Source organism: Neofelis nebulosa, chromosome 6 (genome assembly GCF_028018385.1).
Source record: "Neofelis nebulosa isolate mNeoNeb1 chromosome 6, mNeoNeb1.pri, whole genome shotgun sequence".
NCBI classification, from domain to species: Eukaryota; Metazoa; Chordata; class Mammalia; order Carnivora; family Felidae; genus Neofelis; species Neofelis nebulosa.
The window spans coordinates 54,830,795-54,844,393 of NC_080787.1; the positions used below are offsets into that span (position 1 = coordinate 54,830,795).

At 41.6% G+C, this 13,599-nt stretch overlaps 1 protein-coding gene across 3 annotated transcripts in view; it reads left to right on the plus strand.

The window, feature by feature from the left end:
* Window positions 1–13,599, plus strand: part of LRRC1 (leucine rich repeat containing 1) — a 133,480-nt gene that overhangs the window by 50,517 nt on the left and 69,364 nt on the right. For all 3 annotated transcript variants that reach the window (XM_058734276.1, XM_058734278.1, XM_058734277.1), the window contains exon 2: window positions 264–381. In XM_058734276.1, coding sequence (XP_058590259.1) covers window positions 264–381 — 118 coding nt within the window. The remainder of the gene's footprint in view (window positions 1–263; window positions 382–13,599) is intronic.

A 13,599-nucleotide genomic window follows, 5' to 3' on the forward strand; every position in this document is an offset into this window, starting at 1 on the left:
CTCATTTTTAAAAACTTTTCAGATAATTGTAGATTGATAGGAAGTTGTGAAAAGAGTACAGAGATGTCTTTGTACCCAGTTTATCCCAGTGGTGGACTACATGACTATTATATGACTATTACTTAAATATCAAAGTCAAGAAGTTGACGTTGGTACAATGCTCATTAATTTTTAAAAGACATAGTGTTTTAAATTTCATATGGGGCAGAAAGTGTACATTGCAAATATATGTGAGACCCATGCAAAACTATTTTGTCTTTCAGCAATTTTTCCAGCTAGTCAAATTACGAAAGCTTGGACTTAGTGATAATGAAATTCAGCGGCTCCCTCCAGAAATAGCAAACTTCATGCAGCTGGTGGAACTTGATGTGTCTCGGAATGGTAAGAAAAAGATTCCACTTGAATTGTCCATTTGTCTCTTCTGGTGCTGGGGGCAATTTTTAGTAAATGTAGCTGGATAAATGCTGTTGGAGTTGCTTTTTCCGGTGGTTATGGAAAAGCTCTGTGTAAATTTGGGGATGAAATTAATGCCATTACTGAATAGTTTAGTCAGCTTACGGGTATTTACCGAAAATGTGTAATAACACAATTTTTAGATGATGATTTTCTCAAAGTAGGTTCAGTCTGATTCAGAGAGCCGGAGAGTGGACTGGGCAGTCATAATACCCAGCCCCCTCATTTTACCGAGTGTGACACTGAGAGCTGTTGGTGCGGTCATTCGCCCAGTGCTCAGAGGCTGCTGAGGCGAGGGGGAAGGGCGGGGCGGGGGGAAGGTTGGTTTGTCCGGCTGTGCTCCTGTGAGAATCTGTCTCCCTGCAGTGAACAGAGCAGCTCGCTGTCCAGGCATCGTCGTGAGATTGATTATTCCTAATTAGGCCACTGATGATTCTGCACACTGGGGTTTGTGTGGTATCTTTTGTGAATTTATTTTGATTACCAGGTTTCACTGGAATGATGAAGTGCTTCCTTTTTCTTGAACATTCCAGTAGGATATCTCTATCCCGTTTAACCTTTCACTTTTAAGTGGATACCCTGGTTTAACCTTGTGGATTATAGCCCCGACAGCACTCGTGGAGTGGGCCGGAGCCCCTGCCAGTGACAGCAGACATGATTAATTACTTTGAGTTCAAGTGGCAGCTCCCAGTGGTCCTGTCTTTAGTGATGGAATTCAGTTCTTGCAAAGACTCTGGTGTAACTTCCTCAGGATAGGTCCCGGCGTGCTCTGAATTATTTATACAAATGATGATCCTTTCCCTTCAAGTTTCTCCTCAGCGAGCCTCAGATCTGGATCTTTCATTCTCGTGTCTTCCACAGAAACCACAAGGCTCAGGTACAGAACATTTTGGTGGGTCATTGTCATAAGACAGCAGTGTAATCAATGCTTAATTGAAAATGTGAAGAAAAAACGATTTTACCCCCTACTTTTAACAGCTGTTAAATTTTTGGCATCTATCAGATCCCATGAATTGGAAACTGTCTTTAGCCCAGGCCATATGTTCTTGACATAGACTCTACTTTTATTTTTCTTGAGAATTATTTCTTATCTTGAAAGTAATGGAAAAAGTGAAAAAATCTTATCTTTTGGACTGGCTGATTGGGTTGCAGAGGACCCAAATCTGCTTAGGTAAAGGGTATTGGATTTCAAGGATGGGGGTGGAGCTAACATTCCAAAAGCATTGGCACGGAGCTGGCATCGGACACTACGTTTGGAGTTTCATGGCCTCTGTCTTATGGTGTGTCTGCTTCTGTTGGTAGCTGCTCTGTTCTTCCCTCCCTGCTGACCTGCTCTCTTGGAGCTGGCCCCTCCAGGCCCAAGTTGTTGTGGTGCCTTGCCTTGCACTTTTTGGCTTCTGACCCTGCTGGGCATCTGTTTGCCAATGACACATTTCTAAGTGAGGAATGGTTGCTCCAGCTCATCTTTTTAGGCCAAGTATAAACTACAAGCTGTAGGTCACAGGACACCCTGATGTTTGGCTCCCCGGAGACAGGGGTGGCAAGTAGTGCAAAGCTTGACCCCACCCCTCGGCACAGATACAGCTCCCCTTACACCTGAGTGTGGCATGGGGCGGGCATCTGAGGCCATATATATATATCCTATATCACATTGATCTAAAGTATATAGAATTGAGGGGCACCTGGGTAGCTCAGTCCGTTGAGTGTCCGACATGGACTCAGGTCAAGATCCCACGGTTTGTGGGTTTGAGCCCCGTGTGGGGCTCTGACCTGTCAGCACAGAGCCTGCAGCCAGCTTCAGATTCTGTGTCTCCCTCTTCTGCCTTGCTCCTGCTCACTCTCTCTCTCTCAAAAGTGAATAAACATTAAAAAAAAAAATTAGGGGCACCTGGGTGGCTCAGTTGGTTGAGCATCTGATTTCGGCTCAGGTCATGATCTCAGAGCTTATGAATTCAAGCCCCGTGTCGGGCTCTGTGCTGACAGCTTGGAGCCTGGAGCCTGCCTTGGATTCTGTGTCTCCCTCTCTCTCTGCCCTTGACCCGCTCGCATTCTGTCTGTCTCTCTCAAAAGTAAATAAACATTAAAAAATTTTTAAAAATTCAATAAAGTATATATAATTGAAACTGCTATCCCTTGTCTCAGAAATTATATGTTATGAAGAATCGCTGGCAATTAATTCTATAAGGAAGCAGTGACTTAGGAAAGTGGTCACTGAAATCACACAATCTGAAGAAATAAAAGAGCAATTTTGAAATTGGCATTAGAAAAGTTCTACCACTTTCACATCTGCAGTTTCTTTCCATTCTTAGCTAGAAAGAAGGGCCACATGCTTCCTCCCATGTGTCCCTTTATACCTTCCAGCATATTGATGAAAGAAACTAGACTTTTATGGAAGTCAGTGTCAGGACGCAGAATGAAGTTTCCTTTCCTTCTGCAGGTGTTGGGAGTTTTGTGAAGGATCCTGCAGATGCTGTCACCTTATCAGGCTTATTTGGAAATGCTGAGGGGAGGGGCGCCTGGGTAGCTCAGTCAGTTAAGCATCTGACTCTTGGTTTTGGCTCAAGCCCTGATCTCATGGTTTGTAGGTTTAAGCCCCGTGTCGGACTCTGCGCTGATAGCGTGGAGCCTATTTGGGATTCTTTCTCCTTCTCTCTGTGCCCCTTTCCCACAGCTAATGTGCACACAGTCTCCCTCAAAATAAATAAATAGACATTAAAAAAGTGCTGAGGGGAGTTAACCTCCCCCTTCCCCTATGGGCAGAGCCTTGCTCTGGCTCAGTAGCATGGGTGTGTGTGTGTGTGTGTGTGCGCGTGCGCGCGCATGTGTGGGCGTGATGGACAGTGTGGAGGAGGATGGCAGGCAGGGTTCCAGGCTTTCTTTGAGGTTGTGAGAAAAACAGAGATGACAGAACAGAACAAGGTCATATTTAGTTTAACCAACAGGAACATGGGTCTTAAGCTATTTCCAGGTCAGGCAAATCTCACTGTTCCCTCTCTCTCTCTCTCTCTTTTTTTTTTTTTTTTTTTTTTTTGCAGATTAAATCACAATGAATTTCCTAGGCAACTGAGTAGGTAAATAAAGGTTGTGAAGTCTCTAGCCTGAGAGGCCGTGTGAAAACCCCTACTTTGTATGGATACAGGCATTTGTAAGGGTTTGCTTACATCTGGAGGCCTGGTGGAGCCTCTAGTATTCTGTGGCTACGGCTGAGGCTGCCCTCCATGATCAGAGAGACTGTTCCTTTTAGTCCTTCCCTAGTCCCTGAATTGTAGCAGGTCCACAGCCAGAGCTCTCTGTGTCACGGTAGGACCTTTACTGGCTTCCTCAGTTCCTGATTTTCCAGAGAGCATTACCGGACCATGGAGGAAGGCAGGGTGTTGGTATCAGACCCCACAAGTCTTTGGTTCAGTGCTTGTCAAACTTCAGCATGCAGTAGGTTTTGTTAACCTGCAGATTCTGATGCAGTAGGGCTGGACCGGGGCTTGAGATGCTGCATTGCTGGAAGTCCCCAGGGGCTGCCAGCCCTGCTGATCCCCTGAACACGCTGAGTAGCAGGATCCACAAGCTCACTACTAACGTTCCTTCAGCAGCTTCCTGTGGTTATGAGCGTCACTATGCTCAGGTTCCACAGGCTCTGCACCTTCTCGCATGGAAGGTGGGAAACCTTCAAGATACTACTGGTGAAAAGCTAAGATGCTGTTACTGACCTAAGCTCGAGTTGGCCTTTCAGTCTAGGAGCAAAATTAGACGTGTTCTGGTGTTCCTTAGCTCAAGTGAGGAAGAGAAGACAAGTTTTGTGTTTGTCTCCAGAAAAATCTATAAATGAGGAGGAGAGAAGTTTTTATAGGCTTGTGTCCTATGCCAAGTACTGCCAAGACCTCTAAACCCCTGATTTTGTGGCTTTGTTCTCTGGCATTTCAGGCACAAAGTCCAGGGGATTGTGTATTGTGTTAGAAATGAGAAGAGTGAGCTTAGGAAGCAAGAGTGGTGCTTGTAGGTTATATATAGGCTGTGGAGACCTGTTCTGGAGTAAAAGGAGAGAGAGGCTTAGGATGAGCACAGTTTTGCCCCCGAAATGGCTGGATGTGGTTGGCAGGCAGAACTCTGGGTGGGAGCCCTGGCTCTGTTGCTCAACACCTGGCTATGGACAGTGTTTGGCCGTGTCCTGTGAAGGACTAGGGACGAGGCACTGCTTCCATACAAACCCGGTGAGAGGCGAGGAAAGTGACACATTTCTCATGTCCTAACAGTGGATTATTTTTTTAGTCAGGCAATAACTAAAATAAACTGGGGGTAAAAGAAACTAGGTGTTTCCTCTGACTGTAGATTAAAGGATGATTGGAGTGTATAAAATTGGTATCTGAATATGGTGTTACAATGCCTAAAGAAAGCCCTGATTCCAGGGCTTACATCATGGCCCTGATTTAAGGTCTGAAGCAGTTTTCTGTGGTAAAATGCTTCATGTCTGTTTCCTGTGCTCACTGATCCTTAGTTGTTGGAGGGACACGACCTCTAGATATGTAAGAAAAGGTATTACCCCATGGTACTATCTTGCTATCCAGGAATCTCAGGCTGACTTTGTTAATGCATCACGAATCCTGCTTGAAGGGTTAGTCACTTGAATTTTATAGCCTGTGCTGTTATTTGACTTACATCACAGTACTATATCATTATCCATTTAGTTCATTTTTTCCCCAAGTGTAAGGCATATACCACTGGTACTGCTAGGGATGATTTTAAGTGGTGCCACATAACAGCAGTTTCTAATATTGAGTCATGGTGAGAAAGTTAGCATTTTTGTAAAAAAACAATATTCCTTTTGGATTGCCTTCTGTAGAACTTAGTAACACTATGTTATATTTATCATCACACTTATCTGCTGTATGCGGGGTTATTAGTTTCTATCCATGATAGTGACTTAAAGAAGTTGGCTTCCTGGGGCGCCTGGGTGGCGCAGTCGGTTAAGCGTCCGACTTCAGCCAGGTCACGATCTCGCGGTCCGTGAGTTCGAGCCCCGCGTCAGGCTCTGGGCTGATGGCTCGGAGCCTGGAGCCTGTTTCCGATTCTGTGTCTCCCTCTCTCTCTGCCCCTCCCCCGTTCATGCTCTGTCTCTCTCTGTCCCAAAAATAAATAAAAAAAAACGTTGAAAAAAAAAAAAAAGAAAAAAAAAAAAAAGAAGTTGGCTTCCTTTAGAAATAAATCTCAGATTTGAAGAGGTGATTTAACAGAATGAGGTAAATTCCAAAGAACACAGGTGCTCTACTAGTATGGCCATCATTGTGAAGGTGGACAGGGATGGCTGGCATTGAGGGGTCCCACTGATTAGTATGAGCATTTCAGACCAAAGAACCCATGGGTTTATTTCACTCTGGGGCACACAGAAAAACACGGCCAGCATCCGCACACCCTGCCTAAGTACTTCGCAGACTTGAGTTAACAAAAACCTAAAGGATAGTTTTAGTACAAATCGTCACGATCACCAGGACAAGACTTCAGAGTGAGCAGATATACAACCTGTCTACCAGTACGAGCCTTCATCCCACAGAGTCCAGAGGCCAGACTTTGCTGAAATGCATGGGTCAGTTGTCCTGTGTCCAGCCACAAGAAGCCGATCAGTGTCTGTGGTCTGTGGCTGTGGGTTTGTGTAATGAAATCCAAAGCCCGTTTTGAAGCCTCCTGAAATGACCTTGTATAACACCAAGCCTTGGTGCTTCTGAGTATGCCCTGAAAAAAGCTCTTTCTGGCAAGCAATACATCCAGTGTGCCTCAAAGTCTTGCTACTTAATTGTGAACAGTTAGCCTTTTTTTTGGTAATAACTACATACACCCACACCCCAAGTGTGGCAGAGGCCAGTTTCTACCCATGCAGACTTCAGACTAGCCACAGTCAAGCCATTGTTCTCTCTTTTCTCACTGCCTAATTCGTGCCTAAGTTTAGTACTCTCTCATTAGCTCTGTTACCTGCTGCAGTGGCTGGACTTCATACTGGCCCCAGTGACATCCCACGAACAGAGGCCCCATGGGCCACTCTACCTTGTGTCTGGAGAGCTGGTCACTTTCCAAACCAGAGCTTGCTGTTTTACCTTTGTAAGAACTGTGACTTTCCTATCTTGAGCCCTTTCTCTGTCTTAGCTTGTACCTTTGCTTTTGTTAGGAAGAAGCATTAATACAGAAAAAAAATAGAATTGCCTTTTTCTCATGTTTTAATTCCAGATAATAACAATTATTTTTAAAGCAGAGGTGGAAAGAAATTAGGCTTATGTGAGATTTCTAGTCACCTTAGCATGCTACAAATAGTTTTTCTCCCCCCATCCAGGGAGCATTGTTGAAATGTGAAGATATATAGAAACCATTTAAAACACAGAAAAAGGTGAAACCAACTTTTCAAATAACACCCCCCCCCCCTTTGGATGATATAGAAACATCAGTGATATTTTAGCAAATAAAACTGAAAATCCATGACAGTTTAATGTTACACATTGTTAAATCAGAAGGGAAATTCTTAGAACATTGCCTTTGCTCCAAATGTTTTTGGCACTCTTTCAGAATTTGTAGTGCATAATTTTGCATATCCTCAGACCAGTAGTTTCACTTTGTAGTGTGGATTGGTTTTTAAAACCAGGCAGACATTTTTAAATGCCAATTTAGGTAAATAAACCAGGACACTGACAGTCTTACATTAGTTACTCCATATCTGCTTCAGATAGAGCAATTTCAAAAGGGTTGCATAATAATCCTGATCAATAGAAACAGCTCTGAAAACCATATATTAACTACCAAAGGGCAGGCACATCTTTAAATGTATTTTCAGCATATATGTTTTTAGAGTACAAAGACAAGCTTAGAACTTCATGACCATGTATCTTCGAAGTATCCAGTATTGCTGCAGACAAATTTTTAGCATTTCTGCTTCAGTATTAGCTGCCTTAAAATAAAATCTGAGCTTGCTTTTTACATTATATATGAACCATTACAGAGATCTGCTGTACAGTGATTTCATTAGTGAAATAAAATCTGAATATTATGTATTTTCTTATTCAGATAATCTACAGAAACTAAACTTTGATACTATAGATCCCTTTTGATGGCCATATTGACACTTTTTGCATTTTTTTCCCCTTAACTTTTCTCCAGAATATCTGAATCCTTTTTGCTCTCATCTCAAAGGGTTTCCTTAGGTTGCCTGCCTTGTACTTCCTTTTCCAGAATGTATAGAAGAGTAAACTATTGCTATTTATTATGGTAATATAGCTTAATTTCTGGTTACCAGAAAAGTTGTGATTCTCCTGAGTAAGTTGTAGGTTTATGTAACTTTGTCTCTTGACTTTTTTTTTTTTATTAGCAGGTTTATAATAGAGATGATAACCTTTGCATTTGAGAACAACACCTCTGAATATACTTTTTAGGTCAACAAGCTCTTTGGTTAGTTCCAGGTTCTTTGAATTCTTTGTCTACCTTCCTCCCTCGTCCCCTGCCCACTTCATTTCATTCACTCGGTCTTCAAATGCTATGCTCTGTGTTAGATGCCACATTTTCCAAAAACAATGGTAGATTTACATAGAGCTAAGGCAGAGTTAGAGAAGCAAAAATAATTGTTTTAAAAAAATGGTTTCTCCTGAAATAAAACAAAACTCCAACATGTGGGATGACAGTTTCTGTTCACTTTTTAATTAAGCAATATATGTAGGCATGGCTTTGACAGTTTCCAGCTCTGAAAGTGATTGCAAGTAAGCGGCCATATTACTTCATTTTGATCTTGATTTTGAGGCCACCTACTTTGCCATGTGAATGTGCCTTGAGCCAAGTGATGCTGAGCCTCTGGGCAGCTAAAGGCCGGGTGGCATCTCTGTGTCAGGATGGTGACAGCTACACTCTGCTCTGAATGCAAACGGTGCTCTGAGCTTATTAAGCTGGAAGAGACACAACTTAGAAAGGGGTGGAGGATCCAAGAAGGAGAAAGTGAATGAGGAGCTGCAGCTTGAGGATTATATATAGAAATCATTTGGTTTTTAAATTAGCTTTATAAGTGTTGAATAAGTCTCCAACCTGAGGTATCTGTGCAAAGCTAATAATGAATTATGATTCTGAATTATTTTGCAGTTTGAAAAAAGGCTTGGACCCTGGCCTCTTTTTTTTTTTTTTTTTAATGTTTACAGTTATTAACTATAGCCCGTAATTACTTCAAGTAAAATTTATTGAGCACCTACTGTATTTATCTAAGGCTCTTTGCCTTATTCTTCCATCCCTTAAGGAAGTAAATCTACAGGCACAACAAACATATGTGAAGAACTGCACATAACATCTGTTACGCTGTTGTATAAATAAAGTGCTGGGGCCAGCAGAGGAGTGTCAGTAACTGTAACTGATTTGAAAGAAGCTTGAAGGAAGAATGTGTTCTTTTGGTTTGAAATTGAAATCAGGCAGTCTTTAGAAATTCTCATATTTTAGTTGTAAATTTGGAGGGAGTTAGTAAGTGGATTCCTCAGCTGAGTGTTTATTGTTACTTGTTGGAGATTTTTTTCAAATGTTTGTTATGGATTTACAGAGTCAGAAATATCCTTAAAATGCAAATATCTCAGCGCTTGTCTTTTAGATATTCACTGAAAATTTTTATATTTATCAAAAATCAAAGAAGCACCCAGTACATAAGAATAACAACGGAAATTATATGAGTTGTCATCGGATTCTTTCTCATTATTGTACAGCTGATTACTGCTGTGTTGTAAAGGATTTGTTCTGCCAGGTGAAATGCTAAGCTCCGTGTAGTAGTCAAGATAGACTGACTATTGATTAAAAAAAAAAAAAAAGCCAAAATCTCAAGTCCTCAACACATTGAAGAACTTTATTAGTGCTCGACTTACAGTCCAGTTCGGGGGGAGGGATGTGGGAGTCAGGGGGAGACAGAGAATAGGGAAACGGGTGGTGAGAGGCTCTACACAGTCAAGGATCCGGGCTTCTTCTTAAGATGTTACATCTTCACTCAACTAATAGCTTCCAAGGTCCTCGTGGGAGGGGAAGACATTGGGGGATTGTATGTGGGCAGTTTGTGTGGATCATGTCAAGAAATGCTGTACATCATTTCCATCCATGTTCTACTGGCTAATTTTATGCCCCCAACTTAACTGAAAGGAGCTTGGAAATGCTGTTAGATATTTGTACAGGAAGAGAAACCTGGCTGTTGGTAAACACTAGCATCATCTACCACAAATGGCAAATAATTGAATGCTGCCATTGTTTGGTTTTATGTCACTGGTCACATGCAGGCCTTGTAAACAAACACACACACACACACACACACACACACACACACACGATTATGTTGCACTGTCACAACCTTCCAGTGAGTGACACATTTATGGGAAATTTAGATACATGTCAGTAGAGGACAAGGTAGCTTTCCTTCCCATTTCTGCACAAAAAATTTTAAACCCAGGAATAGATGAACAGGATTGATAGCCATGGATGCTAATCATTGGCATAAAATCTGTGCAAGTATGCATAATGTTTTCTAATTTGAATTTTTAAAAACTAAAATATATTTTGAAAATTAGAATTTTATATTTGAGGAATGTTTGAAGCTCTTGCTCTAGGCAATATGGGATCATTAACAGTTTTCAAGCTAGGGATCACCATCTTGGACAAGCTACTTAACCTCCCTGTGCCTCAGTTTCTTCATCTGTAAAATGGAGATACAATAGCCCTGACTTCATAGAGATGTGACCCTCAAAAGAGGCTGTGTATGAAAAGTGCTTAGAACAGTGCCTTGTGCATAATGAACACTCAGCATTAGCTGCCATAACTAATCCTGTCATCATCCTCATATTGGGTCATGGAGATCTGAGCTAGCACTGTGAGATTAAGAATGAAGGGCAGGGGGGCGCCTGGGTGGCTCAGTCGGTTGGGCGTCCGACTTCGGCTCAGGTCATGATCTTGCGGTCCATGAGTTCAAGCCCCGTGTCGGGCTCTGTGCTGACAGCTCAGAGCCTGGAGCCTGTTTCAGATTCTGTGTCTCCCTCTCTCTCTCTGACCTTCCCCCATTCATGCTCTGTCTCTCTCTGTCTCAAAAATGAATAAACGTTAAAAAAAAATTAAAAAAAAAAAGAATGAAGGGCAGGGGCGAGGACACCACGGGTTTGGAGGCTGGAGTGATGTGGGTGAGGGGGGTTCCTGCCTGAGGCGCCATCTACACACCAGGTGCCACGTCCAGCCATTGTGCCACCTCGTCACCCCTGTGTTTTGTCTAATTCACACGCTACTCCTGGGAGGTGGGCAGAAGCATCGCAGAATGAATGATGAGGAAACGGAGCCTTGAAGAAGTGCTGTGTCCCAAACTGTACTTGTACTTAGTTGTGGGGCTGAAATAAGAAACTCAGCAGAGTGGCACTTCTAACTATTTTTGGAGCATCTAGACAATGATAAAGGTAGGCCTATTACTTTTTGTCTGGGTTAGAGAAAGGATATAGACAATACTGGGACTAGGTTCTCCCTGGATTCAGAGATAAAAACAGGGAAAAATCATTAAGACATTTAAACTCCTAAAAATCTACATAGTGAATGAATCCAATCACTTCTAAAATTGGCCTACCCAGAGAGGAGGTGTTTTGTAAATCTTCTAAGGCTGGAAATGGAACATCATCTAATGAAAGATGTGTGGCTTTCGCAATAAGCTATTATGTCACACTTCTAACGTAATTGTGCTGTTTTGACAAAAGATCACAATCTCATAAGATTGGTGCCTTGCTAGAAGTGTAGAACAAGGAAAGCCAAAAACTAAGACTGCATAGGATTTTACCTTAGAAAGAAAACAGATTAGACAACACGAACGTCCCTTGGAAGCAAGTGTAGCCTTTTTTATCCATGGGATGGTTAAGATCATCCCATTCTTTTCTCAGGATATGAATATTCACCAAAACACTGTCATGGGCATTTAATTCTCTGATATGAACATTGAAGAGAGGTGACGGATAGGCTGACCAGTTGCCTTTGGTACCTAGTTCCTTTAGCATGGCTGATCACTTGGTCCCATGTGAATTTTCTTAGCATGGCACATGCTTTCACAGCCTGATCTTCTCCAAACACATTATCACTGAGCTGGCAACTAGAAGACTCTTACCTGATTAACCCACAGAGGATCATCTCTTTGGTGTTATGCTATATGAAGCTATGCCTCCAGCAGCCAGAGAATTTGCCCTCTTTGAAATTTTTGGAACACCGAGTAGCACTAATTCAGTAGGTCTTCAATTTCTCTCTTTCTTTCTTTCTTTCTTTCTTTCTTTCTTTCTTTCTTTCTTTCTTTCTTTCTTTCTGTCTTTCTGTCTTTCTGTCTTTCTGTCTTTTTTTCTGTCTTTTCCTTCCTTCCTTCCTTCCTTCCTTCCTTCCTTCCTTCCTTCCTTCCTTCCTTCCTTCTGCTCTTGGTAAAATGAATTACGTTTGCCCTAAGAAGATGAAGAAAAGCACCTTGAAAAGGGTAGAGAAATGAATCACTAGGATCATTTCTTTTGTAGCTTATGTTGTTTAAAGCACATGTTCATTGTTGAGAATTAAATAATAGTCAAACACAAAGACACATTATTGGAAAACCAAGAGAACTGTGTGAATCTTTATTTATTGGGTGCCTGTTCTGGACTACCAGTAGGCTAAGCACTTCATGTGTATATTCTCATATAATATCTCATTGAATCATCAAATCTTCTCCAAGCAGTACCCTGGTATCCTCTTTTTACAGATGAGACAACTGAGTCTCATAAATAAACCACGGGAATGTAATATATAGCACATTTACTACAGGTAGTAATCCTGTACTGCATATTTAAAAGTTGCTAAGAGAGTATATCTTTATTTTTAATATTTAAGTGTTTATTTATTAATTTTTGAGAGAGAGGCAGAGAGAGAGGGAGACAGAATCCCAAGGAGGCTCTGCACCATCAGCACGGAGCCCAACACGGGGCTTGCACCCACGAACCACGAGATCATGGCCTGAGCCAAAATCAAGAGTCAGACGCTTAACCAACTGAGCCACCCAGATGCCCTGTTAAGAGAGTAGATCTTAAAAGTTCTCATAACAAGAAGAAATTTTGTAAGTATATCTGGTGACGGATGTTAAATAGACTTACCGTGGTAATCATTTCACAATATATATAAATACTGAATTATGCTCTACACCTGAAACTTGAATATGGTTATACACCAGTTATATCTCAATCAAAAAAAAGTGAGTCTCAGATTAAAAACTTTTTCTTGGGCACATGGCTAGTGAGTAGCAGAACTGGTATTTGATCCCAGGTTGGTGAGACTCTAAAATCACAGTTTTTTCTCCCCAGTATAAAAGTGTTTTATCTTACTACTGAGGAATGAGCATCAATAATGTTTTTAATGTATTTTATTTATCTTTTTCCCCCTTTTATTACCAGTTTCACAAAACTGGGATTATGCAGCACATGTCTCTTGCTTTTATTCACTTATTATGGGTTGTGTTTCCCAAAGCATTATTACTAAATACGTAAATGTTTTAAAAGGCAGATTAATTTATAGCTCCTATATTTTTATCTTTCTGGAGAAAATATGAACAGATCTGTAACACCTAACAGGAAGCTGTAGATTTCAAAGGATGGTCCGTGTTGAATAACTGACAAGACAGGGGAGTTTCCAGACAGATGTGATAAGTTAAGAGTCAACCAGACAGTGAAGAAAGAGATGAATAAGCAGTTTAGAAGTTTCTACCTGATTTAGGATTTTTGTGTTTAGGGGGCACAGTTACCCCCTAATGTAGTTGCAGAGGTAGCCACAGAAAGAAGGTGGACAGCAGCAGACCAAGCATAAGTGCTCAACTGCTTTTAAGGTGCCCTGATGCAGTCAGTTCTGTATTTACCTAACATGTATTTTGTTTGTGAAGGTGCTTGATCAAAGTATCATTACACACAAATAGTTGATGTCCTGAAGTATTTAACCTTGTTGTTCCACTTTTGTTTGATGGTGCTGCAAAGTGTTTGAGAATAGCCCTTCTTCCATTTAGCTGGGCTGATGAGGGATGGGTCAGGATGAACTAGAGGATCTGAGCAAATTAGACAAAAGTGACAGAACCAAGTGCCAGTAACTTAGTACACGTCCAAAATAAAAGCAGCCTAGAGCTGGGAGGGATTCCTGAGTGAC